This window comes from Prinia subflava, chromosome 4 (assembly GCF_021018805.1).
Source record: "Prinia subflava isolate CZ2003 ecotype Zambia chromosome 4, Cam_Psub_1.2, whole genome shotgun sequence".
Lineage (NCBI taxonomy): Eukaryota > Metazoa > Chordata > Aves > Passeriformes > Cisticolidae > Prinia > Prinia subflava.
In genome coordinates this window covers 44,970,954-44,996,095 of record NC_086250.1, presented here as the reverse complement: position 1 = coordinate 44,996,095, position 25,142 = coordinate 44,970,954, and the positions used below count along the sequence as shown (strand labels likewise).

General features: G+C 38.2%; 2 protein-coding genes across 5 annotated transcripts in view; one reads left to right on the top strand and one right to left on the bottom strand.

Annotated features, from left to right (window-relative positions):
* Positions 1-2,170: 2,170 nt before the first annotated feature.
* Positions 2,171-12,990, bottom strand: ZCRB1 (zinc finger CCHC-type and RNA binding motif containing 1). Its single transcript, XM_063396625.1, has 8 exons — positions 12,835-12,990; positions 8,123-8,210; positions 7,939-7,967; positions 5,369-5,480; positions 5,179-5,286; positions 4,329-4,438; positions 4,148-4,223; positions 2,171-2,811 (listed from the first exon to the last, which is right to left on the bottom strand). Exons 2-8 carry the CDS (start codon positions 8,204-8,206, stop codon positions 2,680-2,682), a joined length of 651 nt encoding a protein of 216 aa, XP_063252695.1. The 5' UTR covers positions 8,207-8,210; positions 12,835-12,990; the 3' UTR covers positions 2,171-2,679.
* A 7-nt stretch (positions 12,991-12,997) lies between these two features.
* The window catches only part of PPHLN1 (periphilin 1), a 63,121-nt gene continuing 50,976 nt past the window's right edge, over positions 12,998-25,142 (top strand). For 2 of the 4 annotated variants that reach the window (XM_063396623.1, XM_063396621.1), the window contains exons 1-5: positions 12,998-13,110; positions 17,903-17,950; positions 19,044-19,135; positions 22,321-22,491; positions 22,914-22,969. In XM_063396623.1, coding sequence (XP_063252693.1) covers position 17,950; positions 19,044-19,135; positions 22,321-22,491; positions 22,914-22,969 — 320 coding nt within the window. In that variant the 5' untranslated portion in view covers positions 12,998-13,110; positions 17,903-17,949. Of the gene's footprint in view, positions 13,111-17,902; positions 17,951-19,043; positions 19,136-22,320; positions 22,501-22,913; positions 22,970-25,142 lie in introns of all 4 variants that reach the window. The other 2 variants (XM_063396622.1, XM_063396620.1) reach the window with 1 other exon arrangement.

Genomic DNA, 25,142 nt, shown 5'->3' with positions numbered 1-25,142 from the left:
TCCCTTGCTCCTCAGCACTGATAGGACTCAGATGGAAATCTGAAGCCATGCTGATTAGAGTAGGCAAGGGTAGGCATGAACAGGAGCAAAGCCCTCCACGGTGAAAGTCATAAGGAGACTTTATTGACAAATTTTGGCCGTATTTATTTTTTTGTAGAATGAGGCAGCTGCATTGGGGATGCTGTGGAAAAGAACTTTGTATTCAAGCAATTAGAACAGGTACTTATGCTATCTAACATAATAGTTATCTAATGCTAGTGTTCTGAATTTCTCACCTAGAAATGCTTTATCTTGCCAACAAAGGACTGAAACTTAAAATGGAAGCCAAGTCCAAAAGTCCTATTCCTGAAAATCCCTTTAGACTGTGTTTTAGGCATTAGGTGCATTCTTCTAAGACAAAATCTACGCACACTGCCGATCAACAGAAGTTCAGAATAAAGAAAACTTAAAAGAAGATGATTTAAGGTAAAAAATTCTAAATGCCAATTCTGCACAGAAATAGGTTCATTTTTATGTTTCTTTTCCAATGTCACCTACCTTAAGTGACTTTATTCTTGGGACAAAAGAGCATGGAGGAACAACACTGGGTCAGTTGTAATAGTCTGGACCTGAGGTACTGCTGACAAAAGCAAATCCTATGGGGAAAGCTGTGAGGCAGAAGCAGCAGACTAGAAAGATACATCAATGAGCTACTGGAACTCTGGAAAAAGTACTGTACTAGGTCAGAACAATGGTCAGGTTTGTTTTTTATTTAAGGGTATTTCTGAGCAGAGACTTTAACATTTTAAAATATCGTGTTCCACATGTAAGTCTAATTATTTTGACCCCATGACCCTGACAAAAGTCTTATGGCAGTGAGTTCCACTACTACATTACATGGTGTAATGAAATAAAAGTTTGAAGCTTGCTGTCTAATTACTTCATTCAAATCTTAATTCTTACCAGCTATCAAATATTTCCAAATCAAAGTCATGGACAAAGTCCAACTGGTCCTCTGTCACATTTTAGTTTTCTATCCTTTTTTAAAACCAGCATTGAATGTGGTATTTGAGAAGAAGAGAAACTGTGATTTTACACAGTTGCATTATCTTTTTGTTTTGCTCTTTTTTTTTTTTTTTGGTGGGGACTGCCATTGAGTCCTAACCTAATATTTGAAGAAAACCATGCTGGCAGCATTACTTTCTTCGTTAGTAGAGTTTAGAACTCCTCAAGCTTCAGTATTGCACACATACATGATATAGTGATTTGCATTTATTAACACAAAGTTATGCCTGGCAGTTTAGCTCTCAGCTAGTCAGTATTAAGAGATCTTTCTGAAATTCAGTGAAGGAAGCTTCACATCTAATATACAGTACTTCCAGTAAAAAGTCAAAGTTCAGTCTTTAAAAAGTTCCTTGAATTAATGAGTCCAAGATCTTCCTGTATTATCTTGAGTCCAATACTACTTCCTATTCTGCTGAATTGAGGAGCTTGCACAGAAAACACTTGTATTATTTCATTCTTGTTTCTGAATTCTTGTGTTTAAGCAACAACAGAAGGCACCAGAATGAGGTTCTGAATGTCACTTTATATTAGTTTTGAGGGTGTGTATGCATGTTTCTTTGCTTTGCACCCAGTTACATATTTGAATGTAAATTGGTATTAATTAAGAATACATAATGGTATATTTGAATTTACATTTTCTATATTTGGAAGAAAATCAAGTCCTGATGAGCAAACAGGAAGAACTGAAAATAGAAAGAGGCTAGCTCATCTCCTCTTTCAAACGTGAAATTGTGAATGTATTTTATATTGTGCTTCCTGAAAGTGAAGATAAAATATAAATATGGGTACCACCATCACCATCTCTGTCTCACCATCACTGTCTCTGTGGTTTTGGGAACGATCACAGCTACAGGAGAGCACGCCTACAACCCTAGAGAGATCTAAGGACAGAAGAAGTCTGAAAAGCTTTATGTGCCAAATATGTGGCAACACACTTTGCTAAGAGACCATGGCAGTTCCAAGTACACATGTAAGCTGTTTTTCAGGCAGGTAGGAAACTATGCCTTCTGGATTTTGCCAGCAGGTTCAGATGGCTGTGATGCAGGTTAGATCCAAGTGTATTTAAAACCCAGTGGATAACCCTAATTACTGTTAGGCACTCAAACTGCAATCACGAAAAACAATGTTGATGTGACAATAATTTATTATAGTACTGCACGAAGAGTAAAAAGACAATGCTTAAAGCTGAAACTCAATTAATGCAAGTTTCATATTCTACTTAAGTATTACTAAAGCGCTGCTTCCGAACAGACAAGTACATAAAGCATCAGTGGTGTTAGCAGTCATCCTAAGAGGAACTCCTCTTTGGAAAAAAGCCTTGGGAAATTCTCTCATGAAACACTTCACTGCTAGGACTTGGGTCTAGATACTAACTGCAAGATGCATTCTTACAGACACTGTTTTGGAGTTAAGGGTATAATCACATTATTTTCTTAAAACGTTGCCTTGAAAGGTAAGGTTTTGAGACACAGATATAAAAAGATGGGAAGAGTCAGGGGACAGAATAAAAAAAACAACCACACGATTTTCAGTGTCTTCCAACACCAGAACAAACCTGTATTACAGATCACTTTGTAGCACTTTACAAAATGTACACTATATATATCTTATCTATGCATTTAGAACAGTATTATTTCAGTCGCTGAGTTCTTCCTCATCACTGAAATAAGCACTTTTTTTAATCCGTGGACGTTTTGAATCATCTGAAATTGAAGATTCCCCTGCATTCTGTGTCCATCTTTGTTGCTCTTCCTCAATTTTGGCTTGCTATAATGAAGAAAAGTATTAGGTGGGATTAACAAAAGTTAAGGTGCACTACAAATAACAATGCTACTTATTAATATGCATTGAATTATTAAATAAGTAAAAGAATTACAAGGGTTTATTTCCAGGTAAACTCTGTGACCAAAGCACTAGGAAACATTTCTGAAAGTAGTTCTCACATACAAGCTGTCTTCTACACCACAGCAGCCGCCTGGACCATCCTGTATTCTCAAAAAGAGGAATTTTGCCCATGGCAAACTTACAAAAATATAGAGATCTAAAGCAAAAATCTAAGCAGATCTCTGTAGGTGAGATCTAAAGAAAAAAATGCCTCATTTTTAAATTGATGTTATCGAATCAGCTTTGATCCACTAGTAAGTCTTCTGTGCATTGTCCTTTGCAGTCATTCATTCACATAATGAGTGCCTTTGGGGATTATTACTGAAGGTTATTCAACTAATAGTTTAAATAGAAGCTTCCTATTTTTACCAATTAAAATCTTTGGATGGTGATAGAAATGAGAATGTTTCTTGGCTTTATAGGTTTTATTTCCAATCATGGAGTTTTGGGGGAAAGGGAGGAACATTTTGAATACTTGAATCACTTTTTTGGATCACATTATGTAGAAGTCATGCACTCTTTACAGTATTATTCAGAATGAAATTATTAACTTTTGAGGGTTTTTTATTGGGGGGACAGACACACAGGCAACAGTGTTGAATAGGGAGCCAAGAAATTTGAGTATCATATCAGGCATGTTTTGTTTCATGAAGCAAAAGGGTGTAGAGATAAAGAAGTAATAAATACAGTAATACAGATGTTGGATAATCTATCTACATTAAAAAATATGCATTCAATATGTTTTGGGAGATGAGGTTTATTAGAGAATGTGATGGTCTGTATTAGGCAAAGGAAGTGTCCCAGTAATAAATGTTCAAGGACATTCCAGTGAGGACAGAGGATGTGTCTGGTCACTTCTACGTGACTGTTTTTCTGTCTCCTCAGCTGACGAAATACCAGGGATTTGTGGGCAAAAACCTAGCAGAGCATCACAGCAGAGATCACACAAGCAAATAGCAAAGGAACTCGAAGGAAAAAAAGGCTGCAACACACAAATACAGCAATAGTGAAAGAGCAAGAAACCCAAACAAAATTCCACTGAACATGCCTGCAGTGGAAAGAAGCCAACCACAGTTACCAACTACTGCTACCAAACAGAGCCTGCTAAGTGCTATAGAGCAGACAGACTATGCATGTATATGAGAGCTTTGAAAAGCAGCTAAAGTAGGGAGTCGAATTAAAAAAAAAATAAAAAATATGCCATCCTTCAATTTTGTACCTGAACAGCTATGGCTTGGCTGAGGCTATCTAGAGCAGGGTCTTCTCCTTCCTCTTCACTTTCTTCTTCTTCCTCACTTCATTGTGCAGAGAAAGAGAAAAAAAAATACATCTTTAATTTAAGTGTTTAGTATGAAAAAGCTTCCTAAAAAACGTAATAACATGTAACTCAATATACATACATTTCTTGTGGCTCCACTGTTTTCTTTTTCTTCTTCTTTTCTTTTTTTTTTGGTGGTTCCCGCTCCCCTAGCATATTTTTAGGACAAGCATAACTTAAGTGTCCTGCTTCCTTGGAGAAAAAGAAATATTGCTTAACAGAAGCCATTACAAACAACAAGTTAAAACGTATCATGAGGGAAGTTCATGGGGGAAAAAATGGAAGCAATTAGTAAGATAAATGGGATGCTGAATTAGCACACAGAAGACAAACTCTTCTCTAGGCTTGCCATGGAAATGAAGAGATTGGTGGTGATATGCATGCTTAACTGCAAACTGAGAACAAGCCATGAGCACGGCAGATTTTTTTGTCTGTTGCAATAACTGAATACACTACACATGGTTTATATTCAAGACAAGATAGAAACTTCAGAATTAACAATTTAAGACACAGGAGTGAGGCAACATTTTTGTGGTAAGAAGTGTTAAGAATATAAATCAAGTTTGTATTGGACATTAAATACTATCCAAATATCACTGTCCCACATTACTATGTTCAGGAAAAGTCAGGAATTAATTAAGACTTAAAACTCACTTCTATATAAAACAGTTGTTTCCTGTATTTATTTTACTGCCAACTAAATCACAAACTTCCAAAGACATAGCAAAAGCAGATATTTTGAAGCAACGAGTAGGAGGTTGTCATTGCAATAGTCTTCACGTGCATCAGTTATATTTCTTGGGTTTTGTTTCTCTTCATTATTTTCATTACCATCTACTATTACTACTACTGTTTAGTATTGTTTCAGTTAAGTTCTTCTTATCTCAATCCACAACTTTTGTCCATTTCTGTACATTTTTGGTTTTACTCACCCCACATTCGTAACACTTAGACTTGTCAAAGTAGTTACGCCTGCGAATGAATTCTGCTGCTCTTCCATTATCTATGGCAATACTTGCTTTTATTACTCTTCCAAACAACTACAGAAAATTGGAAAGAAAAGGTAAGTGTTTTGGGACTGAAAGCCCAATCCTCCTGCTGTAAAAACTTTCCACAACTTACCTGTTTGTTATTAAGTGCCCGAGAACAGTTTTGTGCAGATTCTTTGTCCAAAAACAAAATAAAGGCAACTCCTTTGCTCTTTCTGGTGTCTTTGTCTTTCATAATGGTAACTCTGGAAACATATAACCACATTATTGATTTTAGTGAACCACACTAAAATTACTTCAGATATTTTTTCCTTAAAGATCTCGGTGAGATCTTACCTTTGTTATACATCAAGAGTGTCACTACTGAGCACGGACGGCATGAGTAACGACACTGACTCTCAGCGTAGAGCAAAAATGAGAGCCATCTTTATTTTCCAAGTTCTCCTTTTATACAGTACTTCAGTACAATTCATATCATTGGTCATTAGAGCCTACACCTCTTTGTAAACATCCTTGCCAGGAAACAAGTTGGAAAAACACCACCTGCTGATGGTTTTTCACTTCCCAAGGATTGTTATAGCTCCTCTTTTATTTTTCCCAGGCCACTTTCTCAGGCCTGTGTGAAGGTATTATGATTTCACACAGACACTGCTGCTGCCTGACACCTAAAATTCAGACCATTGTCAGTATTCACACAAAAGGGTTAAAATATATTTAACAATAAAAATAGTCATTAAACAGAAGTTCAACAGAGCAGCTAACCGGGCCATGTATTTAGAGGTAGGGTGGGGATGATTTTAAAAAAGCATGCGGGGTCTTTCTGGGACCAGTATCACTCTTAGTTCCCTTGGGTGACTTGAAGAACAGAGAACATAATCTTTAGATTTACAAGCAACCTAACTCGAGGGAACTACATATTACTGGAGGTGAAAGGAAAATTCATGGGTAATCTTACCATTGCTATTATTGATGAAAAGCACAGTGTGCACTGCCTCCAAACTGAGAAGTCTATGTTCATGTAGGACTAATCAGTTAAACAGGTTCACAATAGGAAACATTAACCATATGCAACATTGTTCTACAAATGTCTCTAATGAAATCCAAAGACCATGGATGCATGTGTTATTTCACATGACATACAAGTTAAATCTTCAGTCTAACATTGAAATCAACAGCTTCAATAGCACATTGAGAAGTTCACGAAAATCTAGAAAGAGTAAAACAAATCTGAAGATAAAAATTTACAAGACAGGGCCGTGGTGTGCATATGGCCAGAACCCACACAGCCTCAATTCTTTCAATCTTAAGGTAAGTTATATATGGTCCTGAAAAAAATATAACAAAACAACAGTGAGAATCAGAATGTCAAGCTGCATGTACATAAAAATCAAAGTATGTGTAAAAAAGTATGGAATACACTTCTCCCTATGCCCACCACAGGCAGAACAAGGTTCAGCCATAGGGCAAGCCAGAATTCTAAGAAGTAACCAAAAAAAAACCAAACTCCACTTCAATACAGGGTGGCCTGTATAAGTAACAGATGACCTACATGGTAAAAAGTTTATAAAATAAAAATACAGTAAAGCTCATTTTCCCTCAATACATGCACAAAAAGGTTGAGCTTAACAGTTTTACTACCAAAGCCTCTTGGACAGGACATGTCCAACTGCATGTATTAAGTTCAAGTGTCAATAAAACTGACTTTAGAACAATTCTATTAATTTTTCTGCAAAGCTAGTCTTTGAAGAATTCCAACAGAAGCCTGGTATGACTGTCAGGCTTCTAACTGGGATATTCAACATACCAGTTAATAACACAAGAACAGAAAGAATCAAATGTGACAATTCTTTAAAAAGCCAGGAATTTCTTGGAGCCATAGAAAGTCTGATTTCTTACTGAACAAACTCAGTTGAAGTCATAATAATCATGCTATATTTGCTTTTCCTGCTATTTGCCACCTGAAACACACTTCTGAGACTTCAAAAACTTTGAAACTTTGTATCTCACAGGTTATTTATTGCAACAGGCACAATAAATAGAGAAGATACTTGCTGGTTTAGGATTAAAAACTGAAGACTTGAGTCTCCTTATTCTGACCAATTTAAAAAAATAAACAAACCAGTCAGTTCCTTACTGTGGCATTTCTTTCTATCATTTGAACCAGAGGCAGATATTGACATATATTTCTCATGAATACCCCACATACTGAAAGCCATTAATGCAGCCTTACGTCTAGCTTTTAATAAAATACTAAATAGTCACAATAGCAAGCCCCTCTAGAACCACAGAGAACTGTACACTGCAATTGTGGGAACTAAGATATCCAGTTCACATAAGAAGAAGCTCCCACTTTCACACTTACCTACTGTGACCCACAGTGTTCAGGGAAAGGGGAATAACACTAGAAGAACACTGCTTCAACTATTTCAGAGAAAGGACTGATGGTATGTAACAATGTTCTACTTGCTCTTAAGAAATGGTTAGCAAAACCTGTCCCCAACACAAATATTCTTTTATGTATGTAACTGCAAGAACTCCCAGTTGTTAAATTAAATTTATACTTTATTAAAAATGAACAAAACTTCAATACAGTTCCACATTCATACTTTAATTACAAAAAGCTCAAGACTTTGAAGTGAAGGAAAGACATAAAATATTTAAAATGAGAGGTACAAAAATAGAAGGCCATATTAGGTCACTTACTTGACAACTTTCCCATACTTTGAAAATATCTGAAATATAAAACAAAATAAAAAGATTTAACAACAGACAATTGCATTTCACTAATAATAAATTTATCATGACAAACTTATGTATCAGTACTGATTTTACAGTCAAAATTGTTGTCAACAAGTTTAATCTAAACAACGCATCTCTTAAAACTTACCCTATACAGATCATTGTTAGTCAAAGCAAAGGGTAAATTGGACACATACACGGTGCTTTTGCTTGGTGCCAACCCACCACTCATTTTTCTGGTGAAAGGAAAAAGAGAGAACAGTTAAACTGCACTGAACAAAGAAATCAATTTAAAAAACAGTTTCAAGACTGAATTTTATTTCAAACCTAGCCCAGACAGCCATGATAAAGTTGCAGGAGAGCATAGCTTTCATTTCCCTTGCATCATTTTACATGAAAATTAGTGTTTGCCTTCATGGACTACAGAAGACACACATTCCTTCTTCCTCTCCTAGATCCGAACATATTTTTGTTCTATGTGAGTCGATTTGTAGTCAAGAAAAAACTAGCAAGTTAGTGTACTTACAATAATCCTCTGCTGACCTGTGCAGTCAGAAAGGTTGGGGGCCAAAAGAAACAAGCAACATCCCTTTATTAAACATTATGGCCAACGTGTCAAATTACTGACCTTGTAAAAGTACCAGCATGATCTGATTCTTTATTCAAGTATCAGTTCAGCTGTATTCAATATACAATAAAATATAATTGGTTAAGGAGAAACAAAAAAGTTTCCCTGAAGCAGACTCCTAATTATTGTGGGGAGGAAGATAAATACATATTAAAGTCAATGCAGTATGATGCTAAAGCATTTCCTAACTTGCTCAAGTTTCTGCACTCCTCTAGAACTGCACATGTCCAGAGCTGACCACAAAGCAGCATCTCTTTAGAAGCACTCCCCTTCCTCTTTCTGATTAGGCAGATTTCTCCTGGTAGGAAGCAGGAAAATTTTCAATCTTTCCATTTTGATTTTCAATCTTTTCTATGCTCTTGAAACTGAGTATGTCTGGAAACAATTAATCAATTAAAAATTCTGTTATAACCACATATGCATCATCTAATACTAGGTGAAGAGTAACCCAACTAACTCGAGAATGTCGAGCCAATGTCTTTCTTCACATTTGGACATTTCTCAAAATTTTTAGTGGTGTAAAGTCTGTGCAAAACACTCTCTTTGATCCATTCTGTAGCCATGACCAAGAGCTAAGTAAGTAAAATTTAAGACCAAAACATACCCCTTATTAGAGGCCACACCAAACAGTACAGCAAACTCATTCCCCACAAAGTCCAGTTTCTACTTCCTTGTCCATTTTCCAACAGCCTTATTACTGCTTCCTGGCACCTCTAGCTAATTCCCAACTGAGGATTAAGCTACTTCTTCAGCAAGACAGAATCATTTTAAGAATGCAGGCAAAATGCCGATGAAAGGATAAAAACCCCAAAGTATTAAAATCAGCATCTGCCAGTTTCTGTACAGTTTCTTAGGGGACTTCTTGGGTAACCATTCTGAACAGATTGCTTGGCCAAGTGCCAACAAAGTAACTAATATCACACTCTAATCCGGCTGATACTTTCTGGCATTTCATGATTCAGTTATCTGAAGGCCTGATATTCCCAGTAGACACTGATTATCCAAGTGCTTTGCTTCTCTTTCCTGACATGCTTACTGTATCACAGTTCAAATGGCAGTTTCCAAGTGATTGAATCTTGAGGTTTTCCATGTTCAGAGACTGTTTTTTGGCATGAGCAAAAATGGCAACATAAAGGTTAAGCAAATGAAAACAGAATAAATTGCAATAAAGGCCACATATTGCATCTGGTGTTAGGCAGACTGGGTTCATTATCCCAAATTCCTTTCTGCTAGGCATTAGTATCCTTGACAAGCCTAACTAGACTGGCTTGGCAACATGCCATTTGAATAGCTGGCCTGAAAGTGCAGCTACACTTCACACGGTACTGTGAATGCACTGCACATTAGATGTACAGTGGATAGAAGGATTCAAGAGGAGCAATCTCAATACCACTATATTGCCAGTGCTAACACATTGCAGCAGTGGGCGAGAAAACACTGGAGGTGAATCTCAAGCTCAAGTGTCCGAATACAACCATTTCACTCTGCCTAAAAGGCAAGAGAAGCTGGAGCACCTTGTAACAGCAGACCAAGCAGCCCCCATTTCAATGGGCAGGCACCAGGGAGAACAGCATGACCAGAGAGCAGTCAGCCTGCATATTCCACAGTGCCACAGTGCAAACCTCCACAGAGAGGGTGAGACATAAGGCAGAGATTAATGCTGGACTAACAGCTCAGTCGTTAGGGAATTATTAATTAAAGCAGCCTACAGAATCACCATTTTCAGCTGCACACTGCTTCTTCCAGAAGAAGCTGAAAGAGCTGCACCCTGAGAGCACTGGCTGCCAGACAGCTGAGGATGAATGTTGTGTCTACTCCCCTACATAAATTTAAGCTTCAGAGTTTTGCTGCTCCAACTGGCCAAATATTCGTAACAATTATATTGTTTAGGACTCTTGTGTAAGTACTTCTTATTTTTTATGTCTGTCTCACTATACAACTGTAAAACAAGAGTACAGCAACTGTATGGTTATCACCATCTACTGTAACGATGTTTTCTAGTGGAAGGAGTAAAAAATGCCAATTCCAACTTTCAGCTAACTCTCCAGACAAGACATGTCATTTGGAGGCTCATCATTACAAGGCTGAGAGTCCTGCTACTTTGGGAATTTCCTAACTTCGTAGAATTGTCCAATATAAGTTTAACATTTTCATCACATTCTTTCTCTATGATTACCGGTCTCTCTGCTCAGCTGATAATTCCCTCACAAAAATCTCCAAATGAACCAAAAAACAACATCTGAGTTTTCTTCTTGCTGCAGGAGACTTACCTGAAAGTTAGGTACAGCCTGGCTTCAAAGCTATATCCTGCTAGAGCTTTTCAACAAATCAAAACATTTCTATTTTATCCTGGATGCTTTTCTGGGGCTTTCTTGATCTTCAAGGTATTACCATCATTACTTAACTTTAAAGCATTGGCTAAAAGCCTTATAATGCCTCCACAGAATTGCACACAATTCCCATTAATGTAATGGCCTCTCTGTAATATTAATGCCTTCCTCATTTATCACTTTCACATATTAACTTTGACAATAGAGTTCTGTTTCATTACAAAGACTTCTTGAATTCAATCTTTTTTGTCTTTTCTAACAAGATGAACTAAAAGAAGCCATTTTTTGACAAGAGCCATCTGTCAGCAATTATTAAGTCTCCTGAAAAATAGATCAGGTACACAAAAATGTTTTGCTTCAATTCAATATGCTTAATGCAGCATCTGTCATTAGCTTTGGGGATATCACAAAAAGACAATGATTAATTTCAGTAATTGGCTTTTCTACTTTATCCCAGAACACATGAGGACAGTTCAGATGCCTCTGAATTATCAAGTGGAACCTAAATTTACTGATACTTTCATGACTTAACTTTGGTATTTCAACATAAAAGCAGAAACTTGTATATTTATTTTTAAGTGCAGTACAGCAAGGTCAGATTTGTGATTTAATCAACTGAAGTATGTACAAATGATTTGTGAACAAGTTTCTCAAGACACTCCCACTCAGGCAAATTGAGTTTTTCTATCTTGATCCTTAAAACACAGTATTTTCTTCCTTGATTTAATAGTGTCAACAGAGTTTAGACCCAAACGAACAAACCATTAATTGTGGCAGGAGCTTGACTCAGGCTTATAATCAAGTGTCTGTGTTAAAGGAAGAAACCAAACTCCTGTCCTCCTTGGTCCCTGACAAGGGTACCAACTACTTGCTACAATTCTGCCCTGCACAAGGGTTATGGAACAACTGCAAGAGAATAATCTCTTTTATCTCCTAGTCACTTAAATAGTACCAAGCAAATCTTAAACAGGATCAAGAGTTGGTAAATAAGGTAAGCACTATCAGCAAAGAAAGAATACAATGTGCTCAATCCAAAGAGGAACATAAAAAGGATCTGTGGTTTGAATCAAACCACTTTTACATACTTATCTAACTACAAAAGCTAAGGGACAATAAGACTGGGCAACCACACCATCAGCTAGGACTGTTTATCAAACACATATAATTTATATATGTTCCTTTTCTGGATTACATATAGGTGTCCCATTGCACTTGGCCAGAATTGATAGAATTTTGTCGCAGATTGATATAATGATATGATTCCATCTTCATCCCCAGTACTACTCAGCGTTCGCTGAGACTTTATTGTGAATGAAAATGGTACAGCAGTAAGTGCTTTATTCGACAACAAATGTACAATACCCACAGAAGTAAGGAGTGCTCTGGAGGCCAGGGCCCGGGCTGTCTTCTTCTGTCTCCACTTGGAGAGACCCGGGGCCCTCAGAAATTCGTCATTTCTATGCTGCCATTTCCCCCATGCTCTAAGGGAAAACTCATAAATACTTTTTCAACAGTGTCTTTTTAAAGGGATTCTCAGCACAGCGAAGGTGGACGAAGAGCTGCTTGGTTCAGTCGCACCCGGTCTCACCCAGAACTTCGCCCAGGAGGGGCAGATCTGGGTACCTCAGTTCGTGACGGCCCTTCCCCCTCAAATCACGAGACAGTAATCTATTTCAGAGCTCCGGGCGAGCAAAGCGACAGACAGCAACAGAACCACACACTGCTCAGGCACTTCCTCACGCGGTACTAACGCTTTTGGCCCTACCGTCACCCTGCGGTCCCTCTACCACAGCGCGGCCCCGACCGCCCGCTCATTTCATCCCTTCCTATTCCGCAGAGGCCCGAAGCGAGCGAGCCGTGAGCGAGCGCCCGCGGCACTGGCGCTGCCCCGGCCCGGCGTACCCGTCACGGCGGGGCTCAGCCCGCGCGGGAGCCCATCGTGCGGAGCGGCGCGGCGGCGGGCCCGGCGGGGCGGACACACGGCTCCCTCCTCTCTCGCCGCCCGGCCCGTCGCGCTTCCGCCGACGCGCAGCTCCCGGCGCGGCCGCGGCCAATGGAAGGCGGCGGCGGCGGCGCTACGGCGGGCGGGAGTTTCCGCCGACGGCCCGGGCGCGCCGGAAGCGGCGCCGGAGGTGCGGGGCGGCCGCGGAGCTGCCGCGCCACGGGAGTGAGCGGAGGGTGAGCGGCGGGGCCGAGCCGGGAGCCGGGAGCCGGGAGCCGGCCGCCTTCCCCCGCGGAACCCGCGGGGCCGGAGCCGATCCTCTGGCCGCGGCTGCGGCGGGGCGCGCCAGGCTCCTTGCGGGGCGCCCCGGGGCCGCCTTCGCGCCCCCTCTGCGAGCACGTGTTCGGGGTGGCGGAGCGCCCGTCCCGGGAAGCGGCGCCCTGGGGAACGGCGTGGGGAGCGCGTCCTTCCCTGCGCCGGGGCAGCCCGGGGGGCGGCGGGAGCTCCGGGGAGCCGGACTGCCACGAGCTGGGGGAATTTCATTCGGGACAGGAGCAGGCGGCTGCTGGGTTAGCACCCGAGATGGCTTGTGTGCCTTATCATTTCATCCTCTTTAAAACCCGTATGGGACAGCAGCCTTTGATTCTCAATTTAATTTGTATATTTGTTTTGAAAGGAAGGATCGTCCTGTTTGTACATACATCTGAGACTAGTTTCAAACAATAATTCGTAATGAGTGTTTGCAGGTTGTATAAATCCCACTGTAAGCGCTTTCACTGGCGTGTGTGGTCGGCATGTCGGTGCAGGATCGGTATCGTTATTGTTTCTAGAGGGGTAAATAAGACATGAGTGTGTCACTCAGCTCATTTCCTAATAAATACCAGAATAAATCTTTTAGAATAAATCTATGTGATTAGTTTAACAATCGCGTATGCTATAATATTTTAAGTCCTTACTAGTATTTAAGCATCTCGAGTCTGATCTTCATGGTTCTTTTGTGTATTCTCACTCATACTTCCTAAGTCGGCTCTTTTCCATCCATTAGAGTTTTCAAGGATCCTCTATAAATTCATTAACTGAGGTATCTGTGACTTGAACAGAACAAAGACAGACAGAAATGTACAAAAATATGTGGAAACCTACAGTACCAGTGAGGACAGTTTGGTACAGAGATTTGCCCTGAGTGAAATGCTATGGGTTGGTTGGTGCTTTCAAGAGTAATTTGTTAGAGCATTGTGCTTTTGACTGGTTCTGGCAGCAGTATGGGAAGCTGCCATATTTTGTTGTTAGAGTGTTTGTGCTGCAGGATGGAAAGCCACGGGAGCACTGGTGATCCATGCAGGTGTTTACAGTGACATTGCTGGCAGAGCAGCCACATCAGAGCCTGGCAGCGTCTGCTTTTCATGGCACTGGCACTGATGAGGGACAGGTTGGTAGCTGCAAGTGGTCAGGCAAAGATAAGTGCTAATATATCATTCTATTAATATAACCCCAAATGCATTGCTTCAATTTCTCTTGTCACAGTGACATATTAGAATGATGTAATAAGGAATTGGAACTAGGGGGATTGTAAATCCTCACTGGAATGCTGCTGCTGTTATTAATTATATTCAGTTTATGCATGCTATTTTAGGTCAAAATTATTGTGAATGGGATGAGAAAGATTGGAAGCAGGCCTCTCGGTATCTAGGTGAATATCCCTAGACTTGTTGCAGTCACAATTCTAATTGCTTTTGAAACTCTTACAGCCCAATATTTGCTATTAGGCAGACACAAATTGACTTTATATCTCTGTTTTTTCTTAGTGCCTCTCTCAACGTTATTTTATTTCCCGATGTGTTAGATTTTTCCCTCTGCTCTAACACTTCTGCTTTTTCATTTTACCAGTGGACTGTGTCTGTTCAGTGTGTTCTGCCTGTCCCATGTATGAGGGCAAGATGAGAAAGTTACTTTCTCCCCCAAACCCATTTTTATCTGCCTTGCCTTCTGTCTAGGTAAGAGATACTGGGATATCTTTGAAGATTATCAAATACAGAGCCTAATTGTTGGAAGATAAAACAGTGTTTTCTGTCTGTCTTTACATCCTCACAGCAGGAATCATTACAAATTTTATAGTGATATTGCTAATACATCTATCCTACATCAAAAAGCATTTGAGCTTTTTTTGACAGCTTTCCAAAGTAGAGGAGAGACAGAATCAGCTCACATTTGTCAGTCTCTGTTCTTTATCAAAGTAACATTATCAAACTAGATATACCCAGTGGCATGGGAGGCACTTCAGCTGCCTGTCTCTGGATTTGCAGCACAGCATTGTTTTTATGCTTTGTTCACATATGGCAAAATGCAGCCATCTGGATTAGAAAGCTGTGTGTACTGAAAACAAAAATGTAGATTCTGCAGAAGGATGATAGCACATGCTAGAAAATTACAAATCCTGGAGAAGTAGATATTCCTAGCCTTGATGAAAATTGATGTTTCAAGTAAATGTAAACAGACAAGAATTGTGTACGAAATCAAAATACTGAAGTGCTTTTACAAATGCATCAGGAATTTTAACACATGTTATTTAGAAAGCAAAAAGAATAAAAAAATTAATGACTGATTGTTAGATAAAGAAAGCCAAGTGGTGCAAAAAATCCGAAGAGACTTGTGTAGTCTGCCTGATGAAAAAACCTGTATTAGCATAGAGCACAACCTAGTGCTAACTGGAGTAAAGCCATTCTCGGTGGCTGGGTACAATAAAGCAGCTTGTGTTGTGTTAATAGAATGATCTCTGCACTTACAGAATGTGTTTATTTGACAGAAGACTTCGCTTTAGGTAAAACAGTCACCTCTGATCAAAAATATGAAGAGATTGTTTAATATAGCAAGTAATCATATGTCATAATATTAAATATCAACTATTTTTGTTGTATGTGCTAACAGAAAATAGTTAATCAGAGTAAGTTATAATATTAAAGTGTGAAACAAAACCAGATTTTTCTCATTCTTTGTTTTGCAACACCTTTGTACCTACTGAGAGCAGATGAATCTCAGCACAGTATAATAAACTTGAGATTTGAGCTCTTGAGTCTTGTTAATGGAATCTTCTGATACTGGTCCTAGGAGTTTAGACTGCCCATGGTTATTAAAGCTGTGTTAGGTCACATCACTTAAGAAATGGATTGTTTTCTTTTTCTATAGAAACAGATAAAAGGTGCTCAGGATGCTGGGAATTGCATTTTCTTCCCATCAAACATTTTTTTCTTTTGATATTTTCAAATACATCCCTATTTTATCTCATTACTAAAATTTTTCTGTTTTGTCTTCTGTATAAAATTGGTCTTTTCTACTTGTTTACCTTACCAGCATTTTAACCAATGTACTTGGTGGTTGATTCTGCCTGATTAACTTTCTTCATTTCATTCCTCTAAATGTTAATGGGATTTTTCTTCCACCTGCATAGTTGCTTGTTGTCTAGTGTATGGGTTTTTTTGTCAGTCTGTTGTCTTTTGTGACAGTGTATCTCTATATTTTTCCAGCTTGTGTTTTTGTTTTTGTCAAAATACTGGTCTTAATTCTTGCTCATTTTAGGGAGGGCCAACAGTGATAAAAAAATGGAGTGTTTTTATCAGTCTTGCTGCCTGATAATGTAATGGGGGTGTGTATGTGAGTGTTGGTGCCTAGTGCCAGTGATGTGTGTTGGGGTGTTGGAGGTGGTTTGACTGACAAAGCAGCAGGAGGTGAAAGTTTGCTCTCAGCTTCAGTAGCACTTATCTGTGTTGCTTTCTGAACATTGTGTTCAGTTTACAGTTTCAATAACTTCTGCAGGCAAAAGGACGGGGACACTACTGTATTTGTCAAAATAGGAAAAAAAGCAGCACACTTGAAAACCTCATCTGAATTCAGCTTCTGGTGTTTTGCTATTTGTTTAAAAAACTGAGGGTTGCCATCAAATACCTAAATCTCCGTTTGTGTGAGAGGTGAGTGGGCAGTGGATGAGCAGGGGAGGCAGGGGGTGCTGTGGGCAGTTCAGGTGCTTCAGCTATGGGCAGAGACAGAAGGAATGGCCCACCCTGGGGCAAGGGCTGGGCATGAGGGACCAGCAGTGAAGTGTTTAAGGCAGAGCACGTGGTGCCTTTGCAGCATGATGATTTTGTCTTTGCTGTGGCTAATTCTGTCCCTCCCGGTACATAAAAACACAGGAATGTTCAAGTACTGTTCTGGGCACAAAGGAAAGAGGATGGTGAGGACAGCGTAAGAGCAGATACAGCGTCCCCCCTGGTGATGTGGAAGGAGGGCATGGAGTTGGCCTAACAGCTGTTCATGCACATATAGCCCTGGTGTGCATTTTTAAGGCTCTAGAAAAGGTCAGTGAAGTACAAAATAAAGGAAGTACAAAATAAAGAAAAGTTGAGGCAGTTACTGTGAAAGTGCCAGGAAGGTGCTTCTGATGATGCATCTGACCATCCAATGCAGCAATATGAGCAGCGGTTTCAGAGTTAGTAACTCTTACATGGAGCTCACTGGAGAGGGCAGGGACAGTGGATCCTCTCTTTTGTCCGTACCAAAACTAGGATTCAAAACAGCTGATTGGTTTAGTCAGCTTTTGGTTTATAACTGTAGCTACATCAGACTAGTTCTGTGTCTTGGTTGAAGAACAAACTCAAGGTTGAGTCTGTTCAAATCTGTTATAAAATGGCACTGTATTTTAAGATGATAATCTGGTTCACTTGAACCAATGCTAGGGTCAAAATCTCTAAGCATAGTTCAGGGTCTATGCATCTGCGTCTACAAGTCTGAGCATTGTAGTTGAGGAAAGACCTTCCTAATCAGGATTCACTCTCTTACAAAAAGAAAAGCTTTTCTTAAATCAAGCTTTTCGTTAACCTCTCATCACATGCAACTGAATCTTATTTTTCTTTACAAAGACAGATCATAAGGCAGTTAAAACATTTAGATTGTACCTGTGTGGTTTAAGTAGCAGAAAAAAATGTACTTATGATGAATATAGTGTATTTTTTGCTAACCTCAGTTTCTTTTTTGTAGGTTAGTGAATGGATCTTCAGCAGGAGAGTTGCTAAAACTGACAGAAAAGTGAGTGTTTGTTATATTTTGCAGAACTGTATATCAGAATTAGTGCTGCCTCTGTTTACAGTTAATAAACCTTTTGTTATGTTGATTCTTAACATCTGTTTTAATCAATAATTTTATATAGCCTTGTAAGTCTATTTTCAGTAAAGTGTTTTTACTTTGTGCAAGTAGGAAACGTTGTGTATTTCTCCTCCTGATTATGACCTGATGTTAATTTCCATATTGACTGTTTTTAACAGGTAGAGCTACTATTGTGAAGGGAAGGTTTGAAAAATATAACTCTAGTAGTTGCATATCTACTTTCAGTGTTGTATAGTAGATAATTTGTCACCTTTATAATCAACAGGAAGGTTTGAACTTCTCAAGTCTGTGTTGTCTAGCACAACATGACTAGAATCTCTTGGGTGATGGTTTATTTCCACCTGTCTTTAATGACTAACTCTGCTTCAAAAGGCACTTTCCTCTGGAAAGAGGTATTTTTTTGTTCTGCTGGCTCCCAATTTAAAACAGGAAGTATTTGCATATGAAGAATGTATTGTATTCATATAATCAAAATGTGGGGCTTTGTACTAAGAAATGATGTGCTGCATTTTGATCTCTTTCCACATGGTTGAGTTGAAGAAATAATTCAAAGCTATTATATTTTATTAAGAAGTAGAAATTATTTAATTCAATAAATAGACATTGAATTGCTTTTTTCAAAGTTTCAGTATTTTTACCAGAACAGTATTAAAATTGCTGTAAAGTATGTGTGTATGCATTTGTACGTACATCTAGTATTTGCAGTATGTGGATATTTCAGTGGAGCTATTTATAATATTTCTAAGTCCTGTAATTTTACTGATGGTACTGAACTAATTTCCAGTGCTGTGTTCTTGCCCATACTCTGAGTTATTTTTGTTCCAAGTACATTACATACTTCCCATAACTAGAAAAACTTATTTTAAAGGGCTAATAATAAAAAGTGTATGTACAGGGCTTGTGCATAATACATTGTATTGGGAGAAATCCTGGAACGTTTATTTTTCTGCTCACTGTCTTTTTGTCTATTCATAATGAGTCTGGTTTTCACTAACTGTATTTTTATTGTCTTTAGTGGCGTATCGAAGAGATGAAATGTGGTCTGAAGGGCGATATGACTATGAGAGACTTCCAAGAGAACGTCTCCCTCCAAGGATGCATGGTGATGTAAGTGTGTAGTAAGCATTGTATCTCTAGCATTATAACATTAGACTACACCTTTGTATAATGACATGTACTGTAGGGGCTGGATTTATGTACCTGTGTAAGTTCCTAGTATACCCCAAGTTTTTTTTTTCCCCTGTTCTTTGAAGTCAGCAATCTAGCACATGCATCTGCACTGAAATAATAGACTGCCTACAGAATTAACTATTGGTTTTTTTAAATTTTCAAATCTGTTGGAACTATTTTAGAATATTTGTATTTTGGTAAAGTGATTTTTTTGGGTGTAATTCTTTATGTTATTAAACACAGGATTTTTAATGACTTCTGGGGAACAAGAAGGCCATATGTTACGGCCCTATATATTTTTCCATAGACTTTTAATGTTAATATTTCTTTTAAGTAATGTGAGGTGGTAAAGGAACTTCTTTCATGATTTTTCTTGTCACCAACACAGTTTTTCTTTATGATTGTTGAAGTATAGGAGAAGATGTTTTTAACAGGTGTTGAAAGTACATCTTTGCTAACGTTGTGCTTTGGAGCCCTGTAAGGGAAACACTCTACAAGAAGGGTGTCAACAGAAATCTGCTTTGTAGATACAGAGTCTTCTGTGGTGTGTTATGTATGTGTGTTATGCTTGGAAAAGCAAATGCAGAAGCTATGCTTGCTGTGTTACAGAATATCTTCAGAATGCTTTTAGGAATTCTCTATTCCACAGAGGTGGGTAATTTTTTTTTTCCTTGTCTGATGTCTCTAACAAAGAAATAAAACGGGTTGTAGCTTTGTCTTGGGAGATATAACACTGTAAATAAAATTTTAAGAGTACACTTTGATATTTCTATTTACATCCTGTGTAATGTGTTTTTGGCAAAATAAAATTTCAGGTACCAGTGCCTCTTATCTGACTTCGCTTTTACTTATCATAAATGTTGAAATAATAACATAGCTGATTTAGTTTATCTTCTGGGTTCCCTGCTACATTTTCAGCTTGGCTCTTTGGAAGTTTACCACTGCTAGTAACTTGGTAACTAGTTACACACATAGGCTTCTCTAATGAGTACTTTATTAGTGTTTGGCTGCTCTGTGACATTTTTAACTCTTTACAGCCAACTGCAACATTTCTGCATTTTCAGCAGGCTGGAAGTCAGATTGATTTTCGCAGGGTGTTCAGTAACCTCTTTCTCCAAAATGCTTATCAAGATAGGACAAGAAGAAAGGCAGAATGTATTTTTACAGATTTTTTTTCAAGTCGTTTGACTAACATGTTGCCAATTTAATTAACTTGCATCATTGACATTTCTAAATTCCTGTAGTCTTTGAGGCTGTCCAGCGAACAACGCATGATTAGGCATTATGAAAATTTGCAGTCTAAAAGCACTCATTTTGATGCAAGAGTTAACTAGGATTTAGAACTGGGGCTGAAGGGAGTAGCAGAGTACACTCATCACAATTATTGTTATCCATCTGTACCAAAACAACACTCCCAGTCGCTGGGCAAACCAAGATATGGTGTCTCTCTGCCATACTGAAAGATGGATATGGAGTTCCTTCTTATACATCTCTGCAGATGCAAGATAGTTGGAAGGTACTTTCTGTCCTTGTAAGCCTGTGCCATTGTATTTGTGTACACATGTAGAAGTCTGACTGAATCTTGATTAGACAAGTGAAATGGAATTAATGTTTTTGATCTGTTAATATGCTTAATGTTTGCTGATAGGTTAGTATGTTGGAAATGAGATGTGCAAATGATACAGAATGAAGTATCTTTTTTTTGAAGAGAGCAAGAGAAGTGTCCACATCTAAACTGGGTGCTAATTGTATATCAAATACAGACTGTGGTAGAAACACAGATGCTGGTAAAGAATATAAAATTGCAAGCACTTGACACAATGGTGCAAGTAGGATACTATGTATCTTCATGTAACTGTTCTTCTGTGTGTCACTATAGTTATGTGATGGGGTCTTCTGGGTGAGCTTAAAGCATGGAGCAGTTTTATTCAAGCTGCACAGCACATCTTTGTAAGACACCAAACGAAAAAAAAATAATTACGTGTGGAGGATGTTCGATGAGGTACGAGTAGATCAAGCCTTGTGACCGTGTGTGTAGTCTGCACTTCGCACCAGGATGGCTCTAGGCTGGCTTTGGATTGCCCTCTAGTCTGTTGGGTGGTCTCTGAAATCAGAACTTACTTTTTTTTTGTGCCTGACAATACTTAGCAGTTTGTGAATGCAATGTATTTTTCTGCAAAAACTATCAGTGCATAGATTGTGACTTCTTATTGTTAAAAAAAGAGCTTGAGTGTCTTTCTCCCCCCTGCCAAATTGCACATGCTAACTCAAATCTCTGGGTTTGTAGCTTGTGTTTAATGCCCATTAAAAATGTTTTGCTAAAGGAAGAAGATTTAAAATTCAAAATCTTGCATTCATGTTTTCATTTGCTTTTTATTTACAGTTGACTTATTTTAAAGTTAATTCTAGTAAAATTGAATTTGTATCTTTTACAGTTGTGCAATTTGTACTTAATAAACAAAAAATTTGTTCAGTTGACAAATGGTGTATGACATTTCATTTGAAGGAAATAAATTAAACTTTGTGTTCTAGCAAAAAGCTGCTGAAATTTGCAGAAAAACTAAAAGAAAAACCATGAATGTTAAAATTCCATCACTGGATACTGCATTGTATTCAGTGTGTGCTTATCTATTCAGATTATGAAGCAAGGTCTATCTTAACTACCGTCTCTGTAGTGAGGAGTATGTTATGGACATAAGGAAAATTGTTAGTATTTTCAAGTGGACTCTTTTTTTTTAAATGGGAATTACAGGTGTAACTTTTTGTGGCATTCTAAAGATAATGTAAAAAATCTGAGAAATACATGTAGCTAACTGATACTCAGAAAGCAGCTAATACCACTGCTTATAAACTTTCAAAAGACAATTAAACCGTGTTTGAAATTTTCCCTCTATAATTAAATTTGTAATGCCTAAGGATTGAATATGGGTAGTGTCCAGTTAGATTTAATGAGTTATTCCATTGTCAGACTGGCATGATTTTTAATGTTTGCTGTTTCCCTGTGCAACTTCTTCTCTTAAATCCCATATTTAGAAACAACTTGGTTCTACTGTTGTTTACTCATTACAGATTTTCGCTATTCAAAGCAATATTTTTGCTTTTATGTTTGTTTTGTGGTTTAGGGCGATTACCACAGGATAGTCAACATTGTGCCCAAGAAGCCCCCGCTGCTGGACAGGCCTGGGGACGGGAATTACAGTCGCTATGACGACTACGGTCACGCTGAGTACCGAGACTATGACGAGGCTCGGGCCTTCGCCCATGACCGCAGAAGCGGCCCTCCGCACCGAGGTGTACGTAAGGTGATTCTTCTCACGTGTCTTTGATGTTTGTTCTCCCGTTAAGGCTTGAATGCTAGGTAATTAAAATACTGGGAAGGCCATTATTGTCGACCCCACCCCCTGCCACCCACCTATTTGAAGTTCTGTAATTTCAAGGTGTTGATGTAATTTATATTTCTTTAAGTCAGAAACCATATATACGCTTTGGAAGCTCCTGTAGTTTTTGTGTTTTGTGTGACTTTGCAAAGTTGCTCTCTTCAATACTGATGGAGGAAGAAAATAAAAAGTAAAGGGATACAGTGAATAAATTGAGAAGATACTTGCATTAAATACTTTGGTTTTGCAGTAATTAAGTACCATTTGGCAACTAACTGTACTTGCTATCTGACACTGAGATACATGTCATGCAGTCGTTTTGCATGTATGTTTTGCAGGATGAATCAGGATACAGATGGGCAAGGGATGGTCATCCTACAAGACCTGAATACAGGTATGTTTTGATTCTAGTAGTTCCATGCATAGGCTGCAGATATTTAGGGCATTTTACGTGGTCACCAAAATGGTTGTTAGAGCTGACCAGTGAAATCCCAGGGAAAGGACATCTGTTGAAGTAAAAGACAATAGTGGAAAAATGAGTTTTAGTTGTATTGAAATAAAAATTAAAGAAATTACATGACATGAAAGTCCCTATTTTAGTATTTGTGTAGTAAGGATAGGAGGCATAATGATAACATCTTTAGGATGGTAGCCTGGAACTGTAAGTAATTTAATGCATCTCTGATCAGTTACACTTCTTACATGATTTAAGAGAATTCTTTGGTCTGTTATTTGATTCTGTGGCTGCAGTACATTTGGGCTATGATATAATGATACCTGGGCCATTTTAAAATTTGGTGGGATAGATAATGGAACTATGAAGTTCACCACAGCCCTCTTCTGAGCTCCCTGTTTTCTCAGCTGAACTGATGAGTATATGTTTCCATCATATGTTATTTTAATTTCTATGAACCCTTCTTAGTCTGTACCTCAGGTTCCCATTCATGAAATTTAAGGACTAGTAATAAATCATAGGGCTGTAATACACATATGCCTGCAATGATGTTTGATATGGATTATTTGAGTTAGACAATAACGTGCACAGGATAGTGTTGCACTCAAAATTTATGGACAAGGATGAAAGTCACCTTAAATATTTAGACAAGAATTGATTATTAGTATAGGTGAAATAGTAGCAGTCTGATCTAAGAATGTCATCTGATGGCTGTGCTTTTATATGCCACATCCTGCATTTCCACTTTTTAAGATGTCAGTTATAGCAGGCCTATATTTGTAGATATTGCATTGTGGTGTTAGTTGTAATATCATAGAATAACTCATTGTTACTGCTATGTATTTAAAACTATGGTTGTACCATACAAAGATTAACAGAAATAAACTGAGTTAGTTGTAGATGCCTGGCCAGTTGGAAACTTGCTGTTAAACCAGCAGCAAGTTTTTAAAAAAGACTGAAAGCAGGTCAGAAAGAGCTCAGACAGGGCAAGCCTGACAGGCTTGCTCAAGGTCTTAGTCTTGTGGTGTTGCAAACTCAATATGAAGCTGTTAGTAGCAATATCCATACAGGTCCACACAGTTACAGTAGACATCTATTCCATTGAATGGGATGATTTAGACATAACATGGATGGGTTATTCTATAACCTCACCATAAAGGAAATCCTTCATATATTGTAAGGGTCTGTGTGCAATGGACTTCTTTCAGAATTGCATTCTTCGGGCTAGGAGCAATAACAGAATTTTGAAAAGAAGTGCTTAATAAAAACTTGTGTAAAAGTTTTTTCCATTTTTCCTCTCAATTTAGAAGAATCAGAGCTGTTTAATGCTGAGGAAAAATTTAAAAAGGCTAAGAGTGAGTGTCAGGCAGTTTATTGTACATAGAACAAGAGTGGCACCCAGTGGTCAAAAAGATTTGTCTTAAATGCATCCTGATTTCTTCCTTTCAAAATATAAGATTCAAATGTCAGCTCATTTGTTACAGGTGTGTTGCGTGGTGTATGATAGTCCCATCTGAATATTTATTATATAGTTCAGACTATGAAACACAACTGCAATAATGCTATGAAAGCATTTAATAAAGATCCATTGCAATTGAATGAAATTCTACTGATTCATTATATAAATATAGTAAGTAATCTTGAGAGAAAAGTCTTGTGATCAGACTGCTAAACATTTGTAGTGTTGCGTTTTTGTAATATGCAAAAAATCGTAATTAAGTTTATTGCCCACAATTGAGCAATGTAGTGGATCTCAAGGAGGAAGTCAAAGTACATTTTGTGGTATGTGTTGTCTCCTGTGGTGAAAATGCTAATTACTTTCTATCTCAAAGACATTCGTTCCACAAAACATGATATTAAAAAGTTATTTTACGCAAAAATGCCTTCTCTTTGGATATGTTCAAAGTTATTTTAGTTAAATTCTTTGGAGTACATATAATTTTTTTTCTTTGAGGAAAAAGGAGGAGGTTTAAGATTATTTTGACCAGAGGGATTTTTTTTTTAAATTGCATGGAAAATGGCTAAAGCATAGTAAGAAGCTAGACAATCAGGAGACTTGTATGGTTCATGGGTTTTCACAGTACAGTGACAATAAATTCTTAAAAGTAATAGA

Coding starts and splice junctions, on each gene's coding strand:
- ZCRB1 (XM_063396625.1), bottom strand. CDS start 8,206: ATGAGTGGTGGGTTGGCACCAAGCAAAAGCACCGTGTATGTGTCCAAT. Junction 5,287..5,368: donor GGGCACTTAATAACAAACAG/GTAAGTTGTGGA, acceptor AATTTTCTGTAG/TTGTTTGGAAGAGTAATAAA. Junction 4,439..5,178: donor CTAAGTGTTACGAATGTGGG/GTGAGTAAAACC, acceptor TTTTTCTCCAAG/GAAGCAGGACACTTAAGTTA.